The sequence below is a fragment of the Halichoeres trimaculatus genome, unplaced genomic scaffold, assembly GCF_033239565.1.
Source record: "Halichoeres trimaculatus isolate MK-OKI-2021-1 unplaced genomic scaffold, fHalTri1.1 fHalTri1_scaffold_1, whole genome shotgun sequence".
Classification (NCBI taxonomy): Eukaryota; Metazoa; Chordata; class Actinopteri; order Labriformes; family Labridae; genus Halichoeres; species Halichoeres trimaculatus.
In genome coordinates, this window is record NW_027437179.1 from 29,690,359 (window position 1) to 29,718,095 (window position 27,737).

Consider the following 27,737-nt stretch of genomic DNA (forward strand, 5'->3'; position numbering starts at 1 on the left):
GTTGAAATTTCTGTCTGACCAATACCTGATACCAGGATCAGAGCAGTTCATCCCTAGTAAAGACAATCAACAGTTTTTATACTTTATACTTTTTGCATAAAGTTAAATGTTTTACTAATCTCCATATCATAACCTGTATTTAAAGCAGTATATGTTCTTGTTTGACAGGACTGAAATTGTATTCTATCTCAATGCTGGATTTTTGTAAGTAATATAAAAAACAAAGAGTATCATGAGGTTTGGAATAGGTGCTTTATAAATGAAGATATATTGATTGACATAGACATCTATAGTCCACTTGTTGGATTGGACAAGCTGTCATAAATACCATCTTATTCGATCCTATCATTTTGTCTTCAAAGTATCATGAAACGCAAAAGTGTTAAAACCCTTTCAAAGGACATGGAGAGGAAAATGTCAGCAATCATTGGCGTTTTTCTCTATTTCAGGATAACTGCCAGTCTGAATTGCAAGATTATACGTCATGAAAAAGACCACAGTTTACACGTTTCTCCTCTTTACAATATTTATTCTTAAAAATGAGTAAGCAGACAGTTCATGTGTCCTGTAAATACCAAAATGTGTGTAGAACAGAACAGAACAGAACAGAACACAACAGTAAAACACCTTTTACTATATTTCTATAACAAGATCTTTTGAGCTGCATATCAAAAGTCAAAACGAAGGATGTATTCTTTTTTAATTTTTTTCATTAACATCTTTCATCTCAAGACCATAGATTTCTAAAAAGAGATGTAAAAATATACATCAGCACGGTCAGTGTTAAACAGCAGGCTATAATGTTCTGATGCACACATCTATTAACTTGAACAAACATCAGTGAGGAGGTGATAAAATCATAATGCATCAAACCAGAGGGACCAATCACATGTTTCAGAGGATGTCACAGCTTAGACAGGAGGGGCTTCGATCATTAATCACTTCCTCGATTTCCCTCATTACTTCCTCGATCATGCACTTCCTCAGCTCATCAACCCCTTATTTCTTCCCCCTGCTCTTTTTGCCTCCTCCTGAAAAACTGTAACGAGAGAAATTTGGGCCTCATCCCCTCCGATGCATTCCTCTGGTTGCATTTTCATTAGGAAACAAGGACAAAAAGGAAGAAATGGGGTGGGAGGTGAGAAAGCTAGACAAAGCAAGCAAGGAGGGGAGGTAGGAACGCTTGAAGTCATTTGAGGGCCCATTGGGTGAGGCTGTAATGGACTGAGATTGATCTGAACAATAAGACCAGCTCATTGACTCACACCACAATTAAACGGGTGACAGCAACAAACTGCCCTCCTCACCCACCCCCCAAGTGGCTCAGGAGGCAAAAATAAAAGATCTGTTTTTTTTTTTCTCCCTGTGAGGTCTACAATGTCAGGAGAAAGGTCACAGAAACACTAAGGGCCAGGCTATTTCTGATGTACAGATCTATGCCAAAATACTGTACAACATAACATGGAAGCTCTGTAAAAGACCTGTGAGCTTTCCATGTGAGAAGAAGCCAAGTGTGGAAAAATATTAGAGGTTGATGCTGAGAGGGAGGGACAGCGGGAGAAAAGAAAGATGGGGATCAGTCGAAAAAGACAGAGAGGGGAGGAGCAGACAGATGGATTTTGAAATGTTCATCTGATGGGTGTCCGTCTTGTCTTCTACAGGCAGGGAAATAATGTGTGTATGTGTGGGGAAGGGGGGTGGGGGGGCCACATCTGTCTGTCACTCTGTGTTAGGCTCAGCATAATTACTGTGAAATGACAGAGAGCCACGACTTATAGGAGGGCGGCTAGAGGATAGAGGTGTGATTTTAGATTTTAGAGTCGGCCTGCGAGTCAGTCACTACTATTTTGTGGACATGTGACCATATGAAGCTCAAAACTTGAGATGTGAAATTTAGGATGTTCAAAACTGGTGAAAATGGGTTTAGAGAGTATCTAAACTCACATTTATTTTACGTGGCCATTAATTTTAACAGAAAATCCCAAGGCATATTTCAATTACATCCAAAGGCTGTATTGTTTTTTGCTTATACTACCTGGCGTCAACACTGATTTCAAGTGAACAAGATGCTGCCAAGGTCCATAAACCCTCCATAATCCTCACAGCAACCACTGGCAAAGATATTGCCCAACACTTAAACGGCAAAGCTCTATATACAAATGATATTTAGGGTAAGCCCTCCTATAGCCGAGTACCATGCAATGAACTTTTCCTCTTCACACACAAAACTGTGTGGAATGGTCCCCATGCTGCTACATCTCAGTTCCATTTTGGTACCTAGTACCTTAAAGAGAGGCACAGCACTTTGCCAATAAATGTACACCATAAGCCTTTACAGCAACACACAGAGTGTCTGAAGGCTGTGACATGAATGTGAACAGTACTGACAAGTTTTTACCAAACATCATAGGTCATCGAAAAGACTTTTTAAAAATTAATTGTTAGAAAAGAAAGAAACAGCTTCTTTAGTCATAATGTTAACTGAAAACAACAAATGTGTTATCAAAGTTTGTGCAAAACAGAAGCAGACTATAATGATGTGATAACTTTTCCTTTTTTTCCTTTTTGTACAAAACAAAAATAACACTCCCAGTCATTTGTTTCTTTTCTTGTTTTGTGTAGTGTGTGATTATGTTTTTGTTTGTTGAACTTATTGTAAAGACGGCAGGCAGCTTGGTCGGTCAATTAGAAATGTGTCTCCTTCTCTGAGATGGTGGATATTTTCCCATCAACCTTGAGTTTGGCATCATTGGCAGCATAAGGACTGAGAGCAGCAAGTTTCCCTCTCATTTTCAGGTCTGGGCTGGGGGTTGTCAGCTTCTTCATTCTCTGCAGGCAGGATTCAGAGAGAGAAAGGTTATTTCTCATTCCCCTAAAACAATGCTGCTCCTATAAGCAGCTTTTAGCAGACACAGCTCATGCACAAAGTCAAACATTTTGAAGGAAACAAAAAAGCATCAAGAAAAGTGTACCCAAACAAGAAACTGAAATGTGTGCGCAGGCCATTAAGTTTTAGACAATAACGTAAATCCGCTTTATGTGGAAGCGAAACTTCAATTGACCGTAACATCATTTGTAAAGACATTAGACTGAATAGTAATTTCTTCTTCTTCCGCTATTTGTTTTTTAATGTAATGGAAGAATTAGAGAAAGACATTAAGACTGCTTCTTTCATGACATGCTGTACAAAAGGTTCCTTTAAAAATAACATGCGGGCAAACATCAATCAGCCAGCTAACTTGCTAATCATTAGTTTAGCCATCAAAGGATCAGATGCTGCACATACGAAACACATTTATAAAAAAAATAATAATTTATTTTTTAAATATAATTTCTCTTCTTAGAAATTTGGACATCATTCAATGCAAAACATTTCTATGGTTTAGCATCCCTCCACCTCCACCATAGAGGCAGAGGCGGCAGGCCTTACATCCATCCATCCATCCATCCATCCATCCATCCATCCATCCATCCATCCATCCATCCATCCATCCATCCATCCATCCATCCATCCATCCATCCATCACCAAACCATCCATCCATCAGAAACACTTTTACCTCCCAGGTTAGTCGGGTGAGGGACTGGAGTTAAACCCTCCATTGATCCCTTGACATCACAAACCTGCAGTTTGCCGATGTAAGCCCCCTTTGAGCAATGACGGTCAATCAACCAACTAGGACACCACCCCCAACAGTAAGTCAGGTGTGAAAGATACAACAGATTGATTTCTTTCACCTATTTTCATCACAAAAAGGTGACACAGGTGCAATGCTTTTAAGCTCTCCCCTTATTAACAGTCACTGATCCTCTACTTTTAAGGCCCGTACAATGTAAACAAATTTCTTATCAGAGTTCATCTTACTAATGTTATCAGATATCTGAACAAACAGTCTATTGTTGTTTTGAGAGCATTAAGATCTGTTCATTAATGCTTGAAGAGGTAACACAGATAAGCTCATCTACCCTGGTATAAAAGCCTGCATCAGTCACGCCGCCACAGGGTAAGAAATATTTTATGAATAACAAAATGAAGTCATTGTCTACATTGGTTGTAAAATGTTAGTAAATGTTTGCTTTGATGCACAAATGACAAAAAGGTCTTTAAAAGAGAGAGTGCAACAAGAGAAATTAGTGTTCAGGCTGCACATTGTTGATGTGAAACTTGGAAAAAAAAAACTCTCTGCCTTCAATGGTTGTGGAAAGGTAAGGCAAGGGTGGAGGGATGCATCTAGGGTGACAAGGCATCCTGCTTTGTGTGGGACTGCACAGCAGCATAATCACTTTTATGAGTCAATGTCCAATACTTGATCAGCTCGGGCTCTTCAAAGTGCAGGGCAGTCTTGATTCTTAAAACATGACTTTCATCCAAAAGCTGAGAGAGGGCTATCACCAGCATCTGTGTCAGCTGTCAATCAAAACATACACATAGGGTCATCAACCTGTCACTGGCTGCATCCCCCTGACCTCCGCCCACTGACACAAAAAATAAAGGCAAAAGCCTCAGCCACCAGAATAGAGATTTTGGTGGAAAACATGGAAGTTCCTCTGAGAAAAAAGAAATAGGAACATGTTTATTTATGGGTGAAACCAATGCAGGACAATTTACAGCAAGTGTTTTGGGAGCTTAATATGTTATTTCTACCTTGGCGCATAGAAGTGAGCATGATATGAAGCGACACACGCCATGGTGTGAAACCCACAAGAAAAGGCTCATGCAGTAAATTAAAATGTTGTCACTTGTGCTTTTCTATTTTATTGCACACAGATTAGTTGACCTTTAAGAGTTGAGAACATGCACTGAAAAGAAAAAGGCTGATACTCTGAATGTATACAATCACAGTATTTCACAAGCTCTGTGAAACTTTAGGTGTCTTTTGTGACTCTTTACAATTTGCAGTGGAAGTTGTTGTTGTTGTTTTACCTCAGTGAAGGAGCCAGGTGTCTTCCAGATCATCCAGATTATTCCCAGAGGGATGCAGACCATTGAGGACATGGCCATGAACCAGCCAATGCCATAGCCCCAGTCAGGGTAGGTGTACACATTGTTATACTTCAGAGGCTTGTATTTAATCAGGAAGAATAGGAAAATCCCCTACAGCAGAAAAACACAACACCTTATATGTAAATATTGCTTTGCATTGTGAAAAACTGTGTTGTCCTAGATGCTACTCCTGATTTTGTGTCTGCTGTGAGACTCACAGCACAGATGCCCGGGGTCAGGATCATCCAGCACCATTTGATGAAGAAGACAGGTTTGTAGCCGATCATGTCCTCAATATTCAGGTAGAATCTGTCGCTACCTGAAATGCAAATACTGAGATTTAGAGTATGTGCATATATCAAAATGAAGTGATATGATGACTGATGTATTTTGACAGAATTTGGCTTTTGACACAAAGCTACTGGGTGAATGTCGACAAAATTTAGTTTGACATCTCCCCTGAAGAGAGGCAAATCAATCAGCTGTATGTGCAAAATTTAGTGCTCACGCTAACTTAATATAACTTGATTTGTTGTCAAATTCTGTTTGGATTCAGCAGAATGCAATGTCACTATTTAAGCAATAAAATCCCTTAGCTTAAGAAAAATAAAATTCTATTTATTCTGCCCTGTAAACAGTTTTTATTTCATATTAATATTTGTCTGCCTTGTGTAACTTTTAGTGAGTAATATATGTGTGTTTAATCCTGCTCTCCAGCAGAGGGCAGAAAAGAAATGTGATTGCAGCAAGGACAGTTTTACAGCATGATACTGCCTTTGTGCAACAACCTTTCCTCCAGCACTGAAATGTCTGACAGCTGTTCACATTCTGACGTGTAATCTTGACAAGGGTGAAGAACCGAATGCATTTTTCTTTGAACTCTGGAGAATTGTCTCTTACCGTACACCCAGCCGATACAGATGGACTCAAATATGGCCACAAACAGCAAACACATCCCACTGGCAGCGTATGAGTCAAACAACTGGAAGACATACATCCCTCCCTGATAGGACGAGACAGGTGTCAATTTTCTGTCACAAACATTTGAGAATCAAACTTGATTGGATCACATTCAAAATGAGGTGAATCAGGTGTGTCAGATATGGTTGTTGGAGACTGACAGCATCTCCCCTCACCAAAAAAGTGAGATTTCTTTTAGAATAGACTTCAGAGTTACAACCCAGTTTCCAAGAACTAAATAGTTTTTAAATGCCTAAAAAAATTTAACAGTACCTTCACCTTCACAAGACAACTAATCTGTTTCTCCTGCTTCCACTAAAAGGCTCATTCTAGATAAAATCTCACAAGTCTGTAAAGCAGGGCTATTTCATGGCTTTGTACTACCCCAAAAAAACATAGAAATATCATCAAAACTCAGTATTTATTATGTTAAAAGTCCAAATTGTTTTATCATCATTCTGGTAGTTGATTTATACAACTGTAAGCCCCCAGTTCTTAACTGATAGTTCCCATAACGCCGCCGCCGCGGACTATGGTGATGATGATGATGATGATGATGATGATGATGACAATGATGATGATGATGACAATGATGATGATGATGATGATGATGATGATGACAGCTATGATGAAATGTCTACATTGAAACAAACAAGCAAACCAGATGTGAAGTTTGAAACAGTGTGGTCCCATAAACTGAAAAATGTACACCACAATAGCTCCTCCCCCTTCCTCTCAAAAAAGTACAGATGTAAACAGACTTCATTAGGATTTGTCTGAATTCAAATAGAAAGTACGAAGGGGCATGGTTTATGCAACATTTCATGACCTATTGTTGTGTACCATTTGTAAATGTATTCATATTATGCATTTCCTTTTGCACATATTTCAAAATATCTTGATCATTTCATCTTCTCAACCTTTAATATGTTGGATAAAGCATCAAGCTCTCTGATCATTTAACTAAAAACTGAGCAAAAACATGTTCAATATTTGCCTTTAGTTGGGTATTTTATAAGCATTTTTCGTGTTTAGACCACACTTGCTGTAAATACATAATGTCATAATTCTTATAGGGGCATACCTCTGTACACATGATGAGTCCAATGAAAAAGGAGGTTATAGACATGCCCAAAATGAGCAGCTCTCTGCGGTAGCCCCTCCTGAAGGTTTCTGGGTACATGTCCACCACAGCAGTCACCAAGCTCTCCACGCACACAAACTGCAAAAAGGGAAGAAACAATCTTTTAAAGAGTGTCCAAAAATATTTTTACCCAGGGCAAATTATAAAAAAACTTAACTCCCACTATGTTTTTCTTCATTTAAAAAAAAAACTCCACCATGCTCATACTTGCTTTTTTTGTGAACAGCAAGATGAAAAAAGATTTCAGGTCAAATTTTCCAGATTTAATAGTCACAGACTGGAAACAATTTACACAAACTGGTAAACAAAAAAATAAAAGTTATTGGAGCTAAAACATGAAGCACATTTTCTTTTTCTTGATCATTTCCAAATAATTCATAAAACTTAAAATATCTTCAAAGAGTGATTTTTTTTTTTTTTTTTTTTGACTGCAAAACATCTGTGTTTACCTGACTGTCCAAACCGAGGAAGATAAGCATCATGAAGAAAAGACAGGCCCAGAGGGGAGATAGAGGCATCATAGTTACAGCCTTGGGGTAAGCAATGAATGCCAGACCGGGACCTGCATCACAGAAATAAACCACAAACAGAAACCTTAATGCAATGTATGTCTCTTGAAATGTTTTAAGAGTGCTGGAACTTTTTCTGGAGTTTTACCACATTATAATAATAATGATAATAATAATAATAATAATAATAATAATAATAATAATAATAATAATAATAATAATAATAATAATAATAATAATAATATTGCATTTAATTTTTTCTATGGCCTATTTCTGCAAAGCTTTCTGAATTTTCCATCAACACTGTCTCGTCTAATCTGTTATTTTTATCACCTGCTTAGCAAGAAGGACTGATGGGGCCTGATTTTATCTTAACACAGTAAAAAAAAGGTATAAAAGACTTTAAAACTTAAACAAGGCAGAGTGGTATTATGTGTTTTGTTTGGGTGGCTCTTAAAATGTCAAATGAATTCCATCAATAATCAGTAAACTTTATGAGCAAAGAGGAGATGAGGTGGCACGTTTGTCTGGTCTGAGGGGATGTGGATGTGATGAAAAGGGGATGTGGATGAGATGAGCTGTAGATGAGATGAGCTGTTTTAAAGAGTCAGTGTCTAACACCTGCATTTGATGAAACTTTATTTCAACCATCAAGTTCCTTCCCCCCATAATCCAAGACAAACATTTCAAATCTCTTTCTCTCACATTCACTAAATAATTTAAAGTGATTTAAATAAATCATTATGCAGTGGCCTAAGAGCCTAGGTGAAGTTACATAACTGGTTAAGTTTATCTATTTTAGAACAAAGTGAAGGATGGGGACACAAAGACTCAGGCTGGCTGTCTCTACTCTTCAACTTTCCTGCAGGTCAGAGGTAAAGCACCTATATGAGTTGAACATTTTTTTTGTTTGTTTTTTGATTATGTAAATGGATTGAAATTCTCTTACCTGATTCTGCCACTGCCTCGATGGGAACATTTTGCTCGTAGGCCATGAAACCCAGCACAGAGAAGATAGCGAAACCTGCTACAAAGCTGGTGCCACTGTTCAGACAACACAGCATGATGCAGTCCCTGCGGAATAAGAAATGAAAAAAAAAAAACAGAGACACAGAAGATCTTACACCTCACTGTTAGAGATGTCTGGAGATGCATGCTTTTTCAACTAATAACATCAGTTGCACAGGCAAGTTTTGCAAAGAAAGTGGCATTGATGCTTGATAATCTGTAGATCTTGGATATCATAATCCATTTTTTGACAGGCATGTAGTGTACACAATTACATTAAAGACCATACCGAACTCATGATTTCCACCCAGTCATTAGTATACAAGTTTCACCTGTAGCAGTTGTTATCGTAGGCATTGTAACTTCCCAGAGCTGTGAGACAGCCCAAGCAGATGGCATAGGAGAAAAAGATTTGGGTTCCAGCATCCACCCATACCTGAAACAGAGCAAAAACACTCAGCACATTAACAGGTGAGACATATTCATACATAAAAAACAACATAAAAGCTTTTTCCACCACCTTAAAGGTACAGTGTTTAGAAAAGAGAATAGGGAAAGAATCTCATTTTCACTTGACAAAAATGTCATGTTTTTAAATTCAGATACACTGATTTAAACATACTTATGGAGTTTATCTGTTCTTACAATGTCTGTGCTGGGAAATGTGGCCTATTACTACACACTGCACCTTTAATGTTTCACATTAAGTATCAAACTGTACTATGACCTCCCTTTAAATTATTTCACCTTCTGTCGGTAAGAGTGGCTGGGAGTTTTATTATAAAAAGTCGATCCAAGGTTTCCTGCAGAACTTCAGGCAGGTTTAGATGGGATGATATTGAGGAGTTTTGTATATGAAGTATGTTGGTCTCATACTCTTCGCTATTCATCTTTTTTTGTATAAAAAGTCAACCAGAAACAGTGCAGCTCTGATGGAAGCGTCACATATTAGCTTGTCTACTTTTCTCTTTACATTCTCTTGATTTGAACACACAGTCCACTGATGCATGAGTATAACATACAATAATATAACTTCCTTTTCGTCATCTGATAATTTGTTATGTCAGCATTTATCATCTTGATCCAGCTTCCAGCTTAATCACTACCCCTCCACCGTTTGTTCCTGACAATAAGAACTCTTAGTGAGATTGCCCAAATTAATTGAACCACAGATTTACAGTGAGAAGATAGGCTTAACCAATTCAAAAGATTACTGTGATTTGTCTAAAGGGTGAGTTTTTATCTTCTAATGAAACCCCACAGTCCTTTTGTCACCTTTTGTCTACCTGATTTTCATCATCTCAGTGGCTTTGTGATGAAATAACAGCTCAGCTTAAGTGTTTTCTTTCCTCTCTGAGAGGCACTCGGTGGAGCATCATGAATCGTGGATTAGCATCCTAAAAGTAGATACACAGTCCAACCAGTGACTAAATATTCTAACCCACTTCACTAACTGCATCTTGTGTATTGTTGGACAGGGAATAGCATCAGCGTGTGATAATATTAAATCTACTTATTCCTTGAAAAAATATCATCATGTACTCAAAAACATTAGTTTGACCTCTCTTGCTTAAAACATGTTTATTTTAGCATATTAGTGTTTAATTGTTATGAAATAAAAGACTCTTGTAAGTACTTTTTTACTGAGCCATACTTGACTGGGTTACGAAAACTGTCATCAGCATACAGTGAGAAAATAATTGTTGCTATATAATCAGCTGATACATTAAGTAGTCTGTACATTTCCATTCCTTGAAGCCTTGCTTTTGTGAACTCATTGGCTGCTGTTGAGATCTATAAACGATAGTAATGTTTCTTAAAGAGATAGTCTAACATAGCTTGTCCATCAATATCAGGCTTGTAAACTAGTGTACTGACAAACTGACTCCTGTAGATGGCAGCGGTGCTTTCTTTGGGTGAGAGATCGGCAAAGATTATGAAAAAAAGATACGAGATGACGGAGAGACAATTGCAAACTGTTGCAAGTCGTACAAGTTCAGGTAGCTCACACTTGAACTGAGTATGTGTAGTGATCACGAGAAAAGATGACAGACATCATGGAGAGGATCAAAGGATGAAGCTTTGGTAACAAGCTCTAAAAACTAATCAAAGCTTGTTTTCTCTGCTCTTTGGTCAAAACAGGTAAATTTGGTAGTTTCAGTGTTTGAATAGTCATAGAACATATTCACACAATATTCAGTGGGTCTTGAAAGATCAGTCAAAATGCTCTAAAACTGCCAGCAGTATGAGGCTCTCTGCTCTGAATTCGGCTGGCAGCTAGAGAGTTAATCAGACCAAAAGTGTTTTATAGAAGAAGTGGACCTTGCCTCCAGTGAGAACCAAAGCCAGTGCCCTAACTTGCAAACTTGCATTCTTTTATAAGCCCAGCAAGGTGAGACTGACTGTTATACTCCTCTAGATCTATTTCCAGTTGGCCCCTGCTATATCACAAAACTGGAGATAATGGGTTTCACTTCTAGTTAATATTTTAACCTCTACTGACCACTCTGTTGTGTTTCAGCTGCGTGTCAAATCAGGCATGTCAAAGCCCTTCAAAAGCTGAGAAGCGACTTCTATTTTTGCAGCAGCACAGTGCACCAAATTGCACAGAGCAGATCAAGTGGGACAGGAAGTCAGGTACCAATGCTGAATTAAATAATTCAGTTGATCATCAGAATGAAACACTCAAATGCCGCTTTACTACTACAGCAGACTGTCATAAGGGGCAGAGCCGCACCTGGAGTCAACAGGTTAGAGGATTTCAGAGGCCAATAAAGACAACATGGATGAAAAGAGGTTCATCAGTTGTGTGAGAAGCATGAAAAATTCTCGGTCTCATAACTACTGTACCACACTGCAGTCGCTCGGCAGCACAGGTAGTGGGTGTTGACAGATGGGGGAGGACCAAACCACGACAGGTTGGATATGGATTTGGTGGAAGTCCAGTGTAAAACATAAGTCTGGTTACAGTGGTCCCATTTAATATCGGATCCTAATGCAGGTTATGTTTTTTATCTTGGCTTCCAGTGTTAAACAGGTCAGCCAGGATGCAGGCTTGATCATGAGTTTTCTCCCAGTCACCTCAAAATGGTCACTTCTGACCTCAAAAACCCAGATGGTAACTGCCGAAATGCCATCAAGGATTCTGCATTTCAATGCTTTAAAAGTAGAGAGGGACCCGGGAGTGGATTTTCACTCTTGTCCCATCCCACTCCCATTTAGAAGGACTCTCACTCCTGTAGCGCTCCCATTTTTAGGTAATACATTGAATTTGATTTGATTTTCTCCCCATTCTTTTTTTTCGATTACTGTTGGCTTCCGGCAAGTGTAGTTCTTTTTCACTTGTGTTACAGAGTACACTTATTCGAAATAAACTACAAAATCCCGTGGTTAATAGTAAAGTTGACTCCCATCCCGCGGGAATCCCACGGGATTTCCCAAAAAAGTGTCAGCCTCTAGTGCAGAGGGAAAATAAAGAAAAATAAAGATAATTCTAACTAACTTTTTCTGGAAGTTTAACCCTTTTACGGGTTGTAGCTAATCCCAGTATACGCTGTGTTCAACTTAATGGTCCTGTTAGGTCCCGAATTCAATGCACAACAATTAATACTTGAGTGAATGTAATGACAATAGTAATACAGGTAAACTACTGCATTATGCAAAATCTTTCTCACTCATGAATTAAGGAAAAATTAAAGGCTTAATGAACAATCACTTGAGAGCTCTTCCCTGAGACATCAATAAAATATTCATTATAAAAAGAGTTTGTAGTGCAGCACTGGAGTCCAGAACATGCAGGATAGCATGGAGTGCTAGAGAATTCAAACTTAATGCAGCATGGCTCTTTGAAAACTCTCTCACATCACCATTCAGCTACTAATCTCATTTCCCCACCGAGAAACAATTAACAAACGCACGGTCTTCACTCCCTCCTGGGAGTAACCACGGTAACTTCTGTGACCTCACAAACACAGGACTGTTCCTGTGGAAGAACAGGCCTTTCTCCCCTAATGTTCATTAATGTTCCCTTTAGTTCACTCTCGGCTGATGGCCGCACAGCGCAGGGAAACCTTAAAGGCCCAGGCTCAGAGAGAATCACTTGTTGATGTTGTGCCTAATTTGGCCAACTTGTGTTTGGTTATGTTGAGACTGCTGCTACACATCTCTACTGTGTGAAAGCTGAATGAGATTCACTGTAAGATGGTACTTTTGGAGCATAGTGTTCGCTTCACAGTGCTTCTATTATCTGAATCTTTTCATAATTTAAAAATCTGCAGAGTGCATGTTTTTATTTTTCAGACAGATTTGACTCACTTAGGGACTTTTGTGCCATATAGAGATTTTGTTTTTCCATTGTTCTACAGTTATGATTTTTTTAAAATTTGTATCTAAGCATCGGAGAGTAGTTAAACAATGTCTTTTCCTTCATCAAGACCTAGTTTTCCAGTTTAGTTAGAGATGGAAAGTAGTTTAAACAAAATGCATTCAACCCAAATATTCCACTGATCTTTAGTATCTGCAGGATTTGCAGAAAAGCTTACAAATCACTTCATTAATGAAAACTTTTTTGAGTTAGCAAGTCATCTTCACATTAATGAATAAAATAATAGTAAAGTTGTAGTATGACTTAGCAGCAAACAGAGATGACTGCTCTTTGAGAAACACATTAACTGTGTTATAGTCTTTCAGGTGTGGGTTTTCCTTTGGCAAAGATTTCTGATGTGGTAAATAAGGAGTAGACTGAAAGTATGTAAGGCGTGTAAAACAACTGAGTTGGAGAGAGGGAGGAAAAGACAGACAGAAACTGGCACTGCAAAATAAATAATAAAAAAAAAAGATCAAAGGAACAAAAACAAGTGTAAGGGAGAAGTGTGAAGAGGAGAAGGGTTGATGCACAGCACATGGTGGAGGATGAGAAGCAGAGAGATAGGCAGGGTGAGAAAGGTACAGGAAAAAGTAGAATAGAGGAGGCATGATGAAGTTCAGGAAAGTCAAAAGAGCGTTTCGCACACCGCCACACACACTTGTTATAGCCTGCTGAACAGAACAGAGCCCTGATTGTCCCTGAGGAAGCTAATTTAACATTGGTGTCAGAAGTAATGTCTTCCTCTGCCAAACAGCAGTGCTGCTTTATCACCCTCCCGCGCTCCCACACAGCCTCTGTTTGTGTCTTTGTTTTTGTTTCCATCCATTTTTTCCTCACTCATTCACTGTCTGTCTGTCCATGTGTCTGTCCCTTCCCCCACATTAACTTGATTCAGAGATAACAATTGTTTCTCTACAAATCAGGTGAATGTTTATTATTTTATTCTATTTTATTTCGGATGTAAATGGAATAACAGGACACAGATGAGCTAGTTTTTTGAAAAAAATAAGTTAGAACACAGAAACTGTTCCCTCCAGACACCTTTGCTCCAGAAACTGTGTGAAACAGACCGGCTTTCCTGCCTGAACATTTACAGATTGACTAAACATCCAGTCATTTCTGAGGCAAGAACATTTGCTTGTTCTGCATTCATGGCATCTTACCTAATGCACAGGCTGTTACCATGAAGCATGGTAACAGGTTCAGACAGAGAGTAAACAGAAAAAAATCTGATCAGCAATATTTCTGTGCTACGTTTCCAAAAGTCACTGTCGCTGCATTACAAAGTTTTCAGAACTACAAGAAAAAGAGTTGTTCTTGACAAACAAGTTTTTTTTTTCTTTTTGAAGCAACGGATTCTTGTTGTCAGTGCTCTCCATGCTTTCTCTGCTGATATTGTCTGTCACTAATAGATTTTACCACCTGTGGCTTACTTATGATGTGGTATCGCACTGAAAAATAGAAATCCAAGCAAGTTTTGCTATCTTTTTCAAGTAAAACTTGTCCTATTACACTTAAAGATGCTATGAGAAGGATCTGTTTTAATTGGAATGCCTCGCCACCTTCTGGCACGGGGTCTCACTCACACTGTCATAATGACTTTGAGTGAGATGTGTGTTTGTTTTGGAATTAAATGGAGATAGGTTTGAAACAAATATTCTTCGCTGCAGACAATTTTTTTTTACCAAATATGCGCCAAGGTAAGGTATTTATCAGTACATTTACATAGTGCTAGGGTTTGAAATGTGTCAGCAAGCAAACATTGTGGTTGCCAGCTTTAGGTAGTGCTATCATCAGCCTGGTGCTCTGACATACCTGTAGGCTAACATGACAACAAGTTAACACTGTTAGTTTGTAGTTAATTTGGTAGCTGTCTATATTTAGCACAGCTGGCAGCCCGGTGCTCTAAGACATGTCTGCAAGCTTGTGCACTGTCACTCTCCAGTTTAACTTTCTTCTGCTCTTCTGTTCTTTTTCTGTCTGACAGCAAGGCTCAAGTGTCCACCATCACTACAGAATTAATTACAGAAATTGTTTTCACCGGGCAAAAACACAGATCTCTCTTTTCACGACTAAACTTTGACAGCTAGCATGGTGTTGTCATAGAGACATGCTGTAAATCAATCTGGTCCTGCCTGACCTGATCGGGAAACTAAGATGTAGCAATTTGAAATAACCTGTAACATGTAATATTGATGCATAGGCATATGTCTAGAAGGGAGACTTTAGAAAGATCACTCAGACCTCACAGACCCTTTTATATAAGCCACATTTCAAATAAAGAAATTGGCTTAATTCTAGGTATTAAAAGACAAAAATGACACCTGAAAAAGGTAACTCATTTAGTTTCTTGTATGAAGATGAAATTCTTAAAAAAAAACACAAGTAAATTATTCTTACTCTACTGGAAAATTCATTACCCTATATAAGAAATTCAGAACTCAGTTTAGTCTTTATATCTAAAATTAATACGAACACTTACAAAAGTTTCAGTTTTTGCAGGGTATGAGCTCAGTGATCCAGTCAAAAACTCAATTTCCTGTGGACTTTTATGTCATTCCACCTGTTATAATCTTGGACAATGGGTTCAGAAATTTCTTTAAAGCAACATGAATATCATTCTCGAAAAGCTGAAGTTGAAAACCACACTATGTGCCCAAGGCTCTGACTTTTAACATGAGACGCTAGATCTTAAGAGGTGAAAAGGAAGTAAGAGAAAATGTAGATTCCAGTTTGCATTCTGTGACCAAAACCTACGCCTGAACTTGCGTTATTACAACTTTTCTGCCAAGTTATTTTGATTTTGGCAAAGAAAAATTAAACTACTTTGCCAATGCAGAATATTGACTCAGAGTCAATGCAGACCACTTCATCATGCAGCAAAATCCATCAATAGACAGGTCAGCTGACCACTAACATGCCCTCACTATTTATCACCAAGCTCTGATCTGTTCTTTTTATTCTAACCCAAACTCTTCATCTATCTCATTTCAGGTTGTCATGGCACCCCATCCACTGACATTTTCTAGTGCAGTTGCCTAGCGACCTGAGCTGTCTACCTTTTCCAGGGTAGGTCAAGGAGTCTGCTCAGTGTGAGTGTGTGTCTCTCAGCAAGTAATATGTTAATGCATCACCTCCTTTAGCATCATACCCTGATCTTTGATCCTTTCCATTTTCTCAAAGCTCACTGTTTTCATTGCCTTTGACCATCTTTGCACTAACTGAAAAGGTCAGCTCCACAGTTACAGCTATAGCTCCACATCAAGCCGGACTGAAGGATAACTGACATCACAGAGTGACATGGGCAACATCATTTTATGAAATACTTACAATTTTAGTGTCTTATACCCCAAGAGAAAAACCACAGTTTTAAAAACACCTTATTTTTTCCTTGAAGCGTTAAGCTAGTAGCTTTTGCATGCACAAACATGTTGGTTTTAAGATGCATAAATGGTAATAGATGTAATAGAAAATGACTTATTACCCATCCCACTAGGGCTCCAAAAACACCACCTGTCTCTCTGGCAGCTACTTAGCTTTAGACAGGTGGGTGTGAGGCAGGGGTTTAAATTCATTCCCAAGAGTCCAGTATCTTTAACCCCTCCTGCTTTACTTTGGTACTCTCTGCCTGTTGTAGATAAGCTGACCAAAACAACCTCAGCTGGAGCGCAACACAATCTTCTGATTCATACCTACCAAAATAGTATCAAGATGCAGAAAGCTGCAATTCGTAAGTGTCTCAATCAAAAGCAGATTCCATGAAAATAATATAATTTGGGAGGTAAACACAGTAAGAGGGGTTAATAGTTTTAAACCATGTAGTGTTCAGTTTACTTGACCTGGAGCCTACTTGATGACGGTTTCAAAATAAAATACTTTGTTTTGGTGCAAACATCCCATCTGCACTCTTTTTCCCCTTTTCTAAGTGCAGGTTCTCTCTCTTTGTCTATCAGATGGAAGAATATGCAGAGAATCAAGGCTTACCTGAGGGTCAGAGAGGCGGGAAATATCCGGGTAAAGGTAGAACTTGATACCATCGAATGCACCTGGCAGCGTCACACCTCTGATCAGCAGAATCAACAACATGAAGTAGGGAAATGTCGCCGTTACGTACACAACCTGCAGGTGTAAACATACACAGTTGTGGCATACTAATTAATACAGAAAGCAGAACAACACACTGAGTCACTGTCAGAAGTTGCAGTTTCTTACGTAACCTGATATGATGCATGGAGAATTAAGTCAAACTGAAGCTTTGCAAAGCAAAACCCCTGCAGTTGTCACGAACACTAAACCCACTGTTGATTAATGCTGGCCTCAAAGCAAAAAGGCAATTTCCCCATCCGCCTCTTTATAAATAACGCTTTGAAACCACAGGACATACTTTGGACAAAAGGACTGAAAAATCCTAAGGGGGGAAATTAATTCTTTTTTCTATTGTCCCTGTTGTGCTCACTTTACAACTCAATGTCAATGCCAGAACAATGTGTTCTTTTAAAGTTAATTTGTGATCGAACAAGCTATATCATTGAGTTGGTCTTTATAAACATATCAGGGGATGCTCTGTAGGTTTGTTGAGCTTGGAGGGATAAGTGTACTTTGAAGCTGAGATGAAAAAATGATGTTTTCTTTAGTTGTTGTTGTTATTTTTTCAATTTTAAGTTTTAATCAAGGGAAAAATCACTGTTCAGGTTGCAGTAATGTATATGCTCCTTTTTGGGAAAATGCTTGTGGTAGCAGAGCTTGATTACCATTGCGATCAAATAGCCTTCACACTCCAATGCAATACAGTTTCTGTTATGAACTGATAGGTGGGGATTATATACCATGACTCATCCTTTAATAAAGCAGCTGCTGAAATCCTCCGTTATAAAGAACTCTGTAAGTGCATAAGTCTTATGAACCAGCTTTGGTGATCTCCCAAACCTGGTGATATGTAGACAAGAATTTGAGCTGAGCGGTTAATTCAATGTTTGTGTGGGACAGCATGCACTGACCAGGCATAATTTTTTGTGACTAGCCGCTGATCAAGATTCTGTCTGTCATGTGTCACCAGAGGATGGTCGTGATGCTAGAGTAAAAACGCTTCCAACCTTCTATTTTTGACGGTGTGAAGGTAAAATGCTCCAGTATTTTTGCTTTAAGTTTACAGCACAGTTTATTTGCACTACTTCACTTTAAGGGGCATTATGTGGCTCAACTGCCATGGATTGGCTCTACTCTGAATCACATGAATGGTTGTTTTGGAAGACATTCTGTACCTTGCATCGTCACATGTGTTGGTAACAACTGCTTGATGATATATAGCCCTGATGGGAACCCCAGCCTAAATAGACTTATTCTAAAAAGTGTTTTTTTATGTTTTAGATCTTGTGTGTGTTAGAAGTCTGTCTACTTTCAACAACTTCAGAACAGATCTTTCCCTGTTAATAATAATAATAATAATAATAATAATAATAATAATAATAATAATAATAATAATAATAATAATAATAACTTAAATTTATATAGCGCCTTTCAAGGAACCCAAGGTCACTTTTCACAATAGAGATTGTTTATAGGTGTTTTAAAATTGATTTTCCACAGGTTATGAAAATAGACTATAAAGAGTGGGCACCGTGGCTCGGCCATTTACCACAGTGCAGTTCTAATTTCTTTGCTCTCTCTCAACATATTTTACAATCCCTTAAAAAAAGATAGACAAGAATGGCAGCTGTCAATCATCATTAAGCATGACGTAAAGCCACGTTTTTAACCTCTTACAACAAATGAAAACGTAACTTTTAAGAAAAAAGAGGACCTGAATACAAGGCAGCCGAATAACATCTTTAAATCACCACAGCAAAAAGATATGACAAACATTACAGTGAGGCGTGTTCATTTTTTTTTTACATTTGACCACAGCCCATCTGGAATGGCTGGGGAGATAGATTTTCTGACCTATACTGCAGCCAGCCACCAGGGGGCAGACTGTGGCAACCTCACTAGAAGCCAAGAAAGATGACGTTTTTTTTTGTTTTGTTTTGTTTTTTAAATCTATGGTTATGCACATTTCATCTTTATCAAAATTATAGTTTTTTATCGACAGGCGTATTTCATGTCATGTCATGTTTGTTTTGCAACCACCACTGAATACCTTGAATTTCCGTTGGGATTATCTATCTATCTATCTATCTATCTATCTATCTATCTATCTATCTATCTATCTATCTATCTATCTATCTATCTATCTATCTATCTATCTATCTATTATTGCATTTAAAAATCAACTATCATAATTCAGCTTTTACACCAACTTTTGTGTGTCAAATGCTGTTGGATTGAGCTTTGATCTGTAATGCTATCTGCTGGCTGTATAGCATTTAGTGTCAGGATATTATTGCATTACCATCTGGTTAGAGCATTGTGCATAGCACTGGGGTCATCTAATATACCATTTACCTTCAGTACAGTAGCTAGCACTTGCAAATCATCAAACCATTACTCCCCTTTTTATTGAACTATTCAGGTTGTGCAGAATTGTACTCTGCATCTCAAGACTCTTAGAAACCCCTTGAACAAAGACCCTGGCCTCTTGGAAGGCAGAGGCGGGTAACATACATCCCCTGGCTTGCTGGCATCCAGTCAAAGTCCAATTGAGGACAGAACAGGACAGAACAGAGCCAGGCCAGGAGACTGAAAAGAAAAGAAGGCTCCTCTGGCCTCGTCTCTTAAACAGGAGAAGCCCAGAGGAGTGATGCTGGCAGTGTGGGAAAATGTGCCTCTCTTTGAAGCACCAACAGGAGTGCATGAGTACACACACACATACACACACACAACTTCATTCACAAGATTGAAATGGTGTGCACATACTACTAGACACCGATAAAGTGGACCATTCATGCAAATCAACCCAAGAACAGGGTTTTAAACGCATGCACACTCCATTTAGCCGTACATTCCAGGTCGCATTACTGTATAAGTGCAAGCAGCAGTTTTATCAATGGAAACTCTGTTTCTAGGGGAGTGTTGAGAAGTCTGGTTCTCTGTTTCCATGTGGGTACAAGTGGGACTGGGAGTAAGGGCTAGATTTTACTCTTCACAGATGTGTTTTGCTGATTGTCCTGAGCATTCTTCACATTAAAATCCTCAATCAAAAGTTCAATGAAAAACAGTCCAAAAGATCTGTGGGACTCTATGAGACAATCCACTCTAGGCTCTGTTAATCCTAGAGTGGCCAATAAGAAAAGTGTGGGAAAAGTTATCCCCTGCCCAGGAGATCCCTCCCTTAATTTGTTAAATAAAACAATCACATCCTAAACCTTCTCTCTTTCTCTCCATCTCTCTGGAGATGAAAAGGGCAATATACAATCTCTCCATGAACTTTTGATGCTCAACATGCTCCTTCCAGCTCACCACGGGTAAACATTTAAGTCACCACAAATTTACTGGTCAAACTCGCCCCTGCCTCATCGTAAATCTAACAGGAGGGCTTAAATCTGAGAATGGCTGGCAAACACGACCAACAAAAGCAAACAGCTTAGCAGAGTCAGACCTGAATAGGCTGTAGGGAGAAGAAAGCGCCTCTCTCTTGCAACAAGCGAGCTGTGGTTAATAGCGGGGGAGAGAGAGAGACGCTGCAGAGGTGGAGGGTGAGGATACACTCTGCATGCTCCTCATGAACGCTCCCCTTTCCTCCAGTGAATACAGGAATCAATCTTGGACCAGCTGCTAAAGCCTGGCCATGAAGAAGCCTTCTCCCCTCTTACTTCACAGCCACACAAAAGACACTTCAGGGAGATATAGGCATTGCCGCCTAGTTGTTTTTCCCCCATCATGTAGAATACAAACCCATTAATTTTTCCTTACAGATCTTTCACGTTTTTTCTTTACTCTGTCTCACCTCTCTTTTCACTATATCTCTATCTCTCCACTCATTCAGACTCATTGAACCAGATTTTCTCAAGTGATACTAAGCTCTCAAAGCAAGGTGCAGAGTCCTCACTGTCCTTGTTGAGATTGCAAAAAAAGCCTTGAGAACAAATTAAAATGGAAAGTGTGATTGGCAGAAAGGTAGAAGTGGATGGTGCAGACAACCCTTTTGTTTTTGAGGACTGCATGTGGTTCTCAGTGAGGGAGTTGTTTTGGGGAAGAGAGCAGAAAGGGTCTTATCATGCTGTTTTTCTGATTGGAGTGCAGCTTGCAAAGGTATGGCTGCATACACATTTTGGTAAGCAGTCTTTGCATTACAATTATCTATGCAGACTGGCAAAAGCTCACATAAAGTAAGTAATCATGAGTTGCTTTGACTCACCTTGCCAGTTGACTTGGGACCCTTCCAGATGCAGAAGTAGCAGATGAACCAGGCCAGGGCCAGACACATGGCTAGCTCCCAACGCACTCCCCCAATGTGCTCAATACCATCGGATATCTTCAGCACTCTGCGCCTGATAAGGGCACAGAGAACGCATGTGAATTGATTTCACTTTTGGTGAAGCTGTTAACACTGTAAGAAGAAAGGTGAAGTAGAGATATACAGAGAAAGTACAAGCTTTGCAGACTGAGATTGGTCCTCAGGCATTAATTGATGCTCTTATTCAGAGTGAATGCTCTGCTAAATAAGTTATATCACAGAGGGAAGATTATGAAAAATAAATATTTGCCTGACATCTCTCTGCATAAGTTGTGATGTCAATTTTTTTTTGGTGAACCATTCTCCCATGGCACCTCCTTCTACTTCCCAACCACATTACTCAGTAATGGATGTTGACAAAAGACACGAGTGGTTCAGTTCAAATTGAGCTGGTGAAATGAGTCCAAGCAGTAGTATACAACAACTTCATCCATCCTCTGTGATTCCCACTATGACTCCCTCTTCCTGTCCATGAAGGAGAATCCTCATTCTGCTGCCTCATTATATACAGGTAGTAAGGCTGTGTCTACAAGTTCACAAGACAAGCAATCTGGCAAAACGCTTGGGTGGAACAGTACAGCTTCTGGTGATGCAAGAATAGCATTTTGTTCTACAAGTCCTATCAACGGTTTCACTTTCCATGTGTCTGCTTGAAACTGGAAGAAATAGTGATGTACTCCTCAAACCACAATTTCTCATTTATACTTGAGAGAGTCCCCTGCTTGAATTAAAGAACACATGATCCCTGTTATTATCAAAAAACACCTTTATGCAAATTTGGCCAACATGCTCCTGGATTCTTCCAGATGGCTCAAGGAACTCCTGTGAAATGATGCATCCCTTCATAAGGTAGAGTCATACCTTAGGAGGTAACTTTGTGGCTCTGGTCCATGTTTGTCGAATAATCATTCAACAAGTTAGTTCTTGTGATAGTTTAAGCCTCTACTGAGCATCACGATTGTGCTGGTGGACACTGTGGTGGATGACTTCAGTGAGCAGGCAGGAGTATTTGTTGCTCTTCTGACATGACTCAGTTATAATGGTTCCTAATAAATCTTAAGCCGCTAAAAGTCCTCAGAGTCTATAATGAAGAGTTCACCAATTTATCCTCAAGGGAAACCAAATCTTGGCTTGGTTCAGCAAAACACACAGTGATAACTGCTTGTTTTTAATCAGTAATAATTTAATACCCTGTATGAAACAGCCATCAGCACTGTGTTTCAATGACTAGTCTGAACATGCTTGCTGAATGACCCCCTAGACACATAACTTTCACACATAAGACCTTGCCAGTCTCGAATAAACCAAGTGTGTTAGATACAGTAGGCAGAGGTCAGTCACATCTGTAATTGAATGCTGCAGTAGTAGAAAGTTGGGGGGGTCAGATATTCTTTAATTTGTTAAAACACCTTTGAAACTTTTTGACTATAGTCTGGTGATGGCACAGCCTCAGAGGGCATGGCCAGTGCTTTGGAAGCCTGACAGATATAAAAGGATATCTGAGCTCATGAATGTGGAGGTACTAGTTAAAAGACCAACTACAAAGTTGTGAAACAAGAATGATAGTACAGGGGGGACGGCAGTCCTGTTAAATGCCTCCAGGTTTAAGAGCTTCAGTTTGAGATACAGGGCATGTGGTCAGCAATTATGACATCATAGCTTGTCGGCGTTGGTGAATCAACAGTTTGCTTCCTGTTTGTTGAAGCACAGCCAGTCAACAGCATTGATGGAGGATGAGAAGGGAGATTCTGAGCCACAGAGCTACATGGCGCTGCCAAATCTTTGCCACCAAGTTCACCCCTGGAGCTCCTGACCAGCCATTGATCATAGTGACATGTTCTTGGTGGCCGGCCACATGCAAGGTCCAACACAGCCCCCCTGTCCCTCCCTGGTCAGCCCAAAGGGCAAGACGGGAGTATAATGTGTGTAAATAGATGTGTGTGTGTTCCAAAATTTATTTAAATTGTTATTTTTTATGGCCTAGTGTAATTTCATTTCCCAGTGTAACTTTTCTGAATAGCGCAATTTCCGAGATTATGAGACAGTTTTGAAACTAATGTTTGGTTCAAACTGAAGCTAAGGGAAACAGTCAGGTGTCACCCACCTAGATACTTGGGTACTTCACAAAGACCCTTTGCTTTAGTTAGCTAACCGAAGATACATTGTGGTTTCTAGTTTATTTTTATTTTTTAAAAGACAAATTCAGTCTTGTAACATCTCAATACGAATGAAGTCTCTTTCCCTCACTCATGTCAACTTAAATGTCTTTTACATTTATTTTTTTATTGTACGTGAAAGTAACTTTTCCATAAACCACTTATTGTATAGTTTACCAAGATATTATTTCATGTACATTATACTCAATACTAATTAAAAAGAGCAAAATACATTTTCATGTGTCCTCTTCAAATTTTCATTCATTAAGTCTGCGTGTTTAGAAATAAAGATGGAATTTCAGGAAACAACAAAGATGATTTACATCCAACATTAAGATCAATACAAGTGACAAAACCCCCACTATTTTTGACTTACTGCTCTGAATGTACAGTGTTACACATGACAGTGCGCCTTGGCATAAACTAAACACTGCCTGGTCAGTTGTTATCTATGCCAGCAACATGGTGTTTGGCTCTTTGGCCATTTCCTTTGGGCACGTCTTTACCCAATACTACGTTTATTTTTTTTCTCGCTCAAATCTGTTGTTTTCCTTATTTTCACCAAAATCTGTTGTGCTTAATTTTGAGTTATACACAAGCACATAGATAACATTATAATTTCAACAATTTAACTGCCATGCCAAGTTTAAAAAGAGATTTGACCCAGCAGTGTAAACATAGCCGCTGGCAGCAAGACAGGAAGTGTGGTCAGCATTACACACTGACAAAGCCTGATCTGCTGCCACACACATGGCACTAGCTGGGAGACAGCTGGCCTACCAGGGCCTGTTGACACACAAATATGAAAAGGGCTGACTAATTATTGGGGGTAATGTTAGGGGGGTGTGAATGACACTCTGGAGCTGTCACAAGCTCAGATTTTTCACAGTACTGTAGATGATTTCATCAGAGAAGAACTTGAGATGCTGGAGATTGCCTGACCTGACCTGACAAAGCATTGCCTCGTGTTGTGATAGTACAAAGTAAGACATCATTAATACTTCATACCCACAGAGATGAAAGCTGCCATCTTACTATGCTCTCTGGCGGGACAGACACAAACTCATGAGCGCAAGGTCTCATAAGGACTAATGAACACTACAGAGCACAAAGATAATGTGAAGGAGGGAAAAAGTAGAAGTAAAATATTTACTCACTCCCAGAACTCGATGACTGGGGAAGTTGCGTTGGGGTTTGTGATGTTGGTGGCATTTTCTCCGTAGTAGTCAACACAGTTCTCTGTGTAAACAAAATATTTGTTTTAAAGCATAGTAGTGAAAAAACTGTTGTCTGTCAATCAATTTTTTTTTTTGGGGGGGGGTCTGGTCTCTTCTTACTTGAGACTGATTACATTTACAAGAAAAAAGACCCCCTCATTCACCAATTCCTCCTCCTACCTGTGTTCCAGTAGTGCCCACAACCAGCCCACGGCAGCTCGGTGGTGAAGCAGTTAAAGAGGTAGAAGATGGCCCAGGCAAGGATAACAATATAGTACACGTTTAGATGAGCTTCTATCACCTGTGTTGCATAGCCGATACCTAAAGAGGCGAAAGGGTACAGATGAACGGAAAAAAAGTGCTTGGAAATCATGAAACCCCTGCTAAACGCAGCTAAACACAGCTGCAGAACCAAAAAACAGTAAACTAACTGAAGACACCGATTTCAGGTGTTTTACAAAAATAAATTAAAGAAAGACTCATTGAAGTGAAATCATCAGAAGATTACATTCTATAATGGCACTTTTTGGGCATGCATGAGCAAGAGTTTTTGTCTTCTTCCTTTTGTATTATAACTATGATAGTCAGAAACCCTGAACAAACACATGCGCTTGTGTTTTTCTCACCCTCAAATAGTGGGCAGACTTTCCTCCAACAGGTGATGCCTCCCTCGCTGGTGAACTGACCCAGGGCAGTCTCCAGGAAAAAGACGGGGATACCACAGCATATGAAGAAGATGACGTATGGAACGAAGAATGCACCTTTACACACAACAGAACAAACAAACAAAAGAAAAACAAAAGACAGAGATGATGTTGGACATTAAAAACAGTAAAGTATTTTTCTTTACACAGCTGAGAGTTGTTATAATCACTTAGGTAACAGTACTCAACTACACATAGTACTGAAAGATGACCTAGACTGATTTCTTTGATATGATGGTGCATTATGGGTAAATCAATAAGGATCTCGTCATTTGTAACTGCCTTTACATATCATCCTTCTTATGTATCACACTAAAATGATCATTTCTTTCTCTTGTCTAGAGCCCAATTCATCACCATATTTACTCCATCTGCTCTCGTTCAGCCAACCTTTAAACCATCACGTCTCCTGATTATTTGGCATGTCTGCATCCCCCAACTATCAGAAGATAAACTTCCTCACCTCCTCCATTTTTGTAGCAGAGGTAAGGAAATCTCCAGACGTTGCCCAGGCCGATGATCTCTCCGGCCACAGATAGAACAAACTCGATTTTGTTGTTCCATTGACCCCTCTCATTGTAGCCCACGTTAGCCAGGCTAGAGCTGGACCCTTCCGGGTCTTTGCCGTCTTCTGGTTTACCGTTTATAACGGGCCCGCTCTTCTCAGCTGTCATGACGCTCCAGCAGCCCGCTGAGAGAGAGGGGGTGAGTAAAAGAGAGGAGGAGAGAAAGAAAAAACAAAAACAAGAATTTTAAAAGGTGACCTCAAAACCAAAAGTTTAGATAGATTGCAGGATTTTTTTTCCCAATTTGTACCTTTCCAGAGAGATCTGAATATGAATGAGATGGTCCAATTAATGCAAAACCACGCCCATTGAATAGTCCATACTTAAACATGTGAATGTTCAAATGAGATGGAAGCAGTCTCATTCTTTTCACTCAGTAGGACGCATAACCATCAAATCAACACATCAGGCTACCAAAAATGGAGTAGATATAAAGTGTGAGGTAGTAATAAACTATTTAGTGAACTGAAGAAATGCATAAAGCACTAAAGCTTTAGTGTCTCTTCTGTTGCTTTATAAACATATTTTAACCAGGCTGGGTAAAATATTGAAACTTCAGAGGCGTGTTAGTGAGCATATTAAAAACCAAACTTTCTGCGGAAAGCAAAGAAAGCTTTAACCTCTAAAAAAATCGGTCCATGAATTATGGTACGTTTGAGCGTAAAAACTTAACAACTTGTGGAAATACAGTTGCAGCGTGCGTCAGAATGAACCAACCAAGCCCTCATTCTACGTGTTTTCAGTAAGTAAGAAGCTCACACAAAGCTGAAATTTCGTTTTGTCTATGGCAAAAAATAAAACAAATAACAATAGAATATTTGTATTGGAAAGATAAATATTTAATGCAGAGAAGTAAAAAGACGTGCCACGTTGAGTGTCCTTACTTACCAGTCTCCTATGGAACAGTGGCAAACCTCCCTTTGACTCCCGCGATGATGCGCACTGACAATTGGCTTTACAAAACGCAGGAAGGTTTATCCTGATCAGGGGGGTGGAAAAAAAGCAGAGAGGGGGCAGGAGAAGAAAAAAAGAACAATTTGAAACCGAGTTGAGTGAAGTGGTTCTGCTGAGTCCCTCGTTTATATAAAGGAAGATCCAAGAAGTCTCAGAGTGATGGTATGGTGCACCAGGCGATGGATAACCTGCGACTGCGCTCCCACTCTCCAAGCGGTCCACTCTCAAGCGCCTCTAGTTGGATAAAAGCCATGTGGTAACCAATCTAGAGCTCATAGCAGCGTTACCACGGCGCAGAGAGCGAGGAGACACGGAGAGACGGCAAAACAGTGCAAAAAGTTTGAAAGGTGGGGATTTACAGTAGAGCACTAATATGATTTAAGAGACAATAATAATGGGAGCTGGTTCTGCACATTTCTTTGAGTACATTGCATGTCTGAGGTAATGTGGTATGCATGTGCTCATTTTAAGTGCTCCAGAGCATGAGAGAGAGAAAATGAGAGCACTGACATGTTTTATCCAGCACACATAGCTTATTTTTGAACAGGTTTCAAAAGGTGCACAGTTCCAAGTTCCAAAAGTCGTACTTTACTTTGTCAGAGCTAAATATCTTAAAACGAGTGTTTGATAATGAAAATGGAGTGAAGGATTTGTCTTGGAGGAGGTTCTTGCTCAAGGGTGAGTAAAGTGGCACCTCTCCAGCTACTAGCCCAGTTTTCATACTTTGTCTATGACAGAACTTGAGCAGGTGAGTGTCTAGTTCCCCACCCTACACACTG

The 27,737-nt window shown here is 39.4% G+C and overlaps 1 protein-coding gene across 1 annotated transcript; it reads right to left on the reverse strand.

Annotated features, from left to right (window-relative positions):
* Nucleotides 1-1,708: 1,708 nt before the first annotated feature.
* Nucleotides 1,709-27,179, reverse strand: slc6a11b (solute carrier family 6 member 11b). Its single transcript, XM_074666937.1, has 15 exons — nt 26,893-27,179; nt 25,902-26,129; nt 25,361-25,495; nt 24,915-25,055; nt 24,675-24,756; nt 21,263-21,395; nt 16,954-17,088; nt 8,936-9,039; nt 8,545-8,669; nt 7,536-7,648; nt 7,027-7,164; nt 5,883-5,985; nt 5,201-5,301; nt 4,923-5,093; nt 1,709-2,829 (listed from the first exon to the last, which is right to left on the reverse strand). Exons 2-15 carry the CDS (start codon nt 26,110-26,112, stop codon nt 2,686-2,688), a joined length of 1,836 nt encoding a protein of 611 aa, XP_074523038.1. The 5' UTR covers nt 26,113-26,129; nt 26,893-27,179; the 3' UTR covers nt 1,709-2,685.
* Nucleotides 27,180-27,737: the final 558 nt, after the last annotated feature.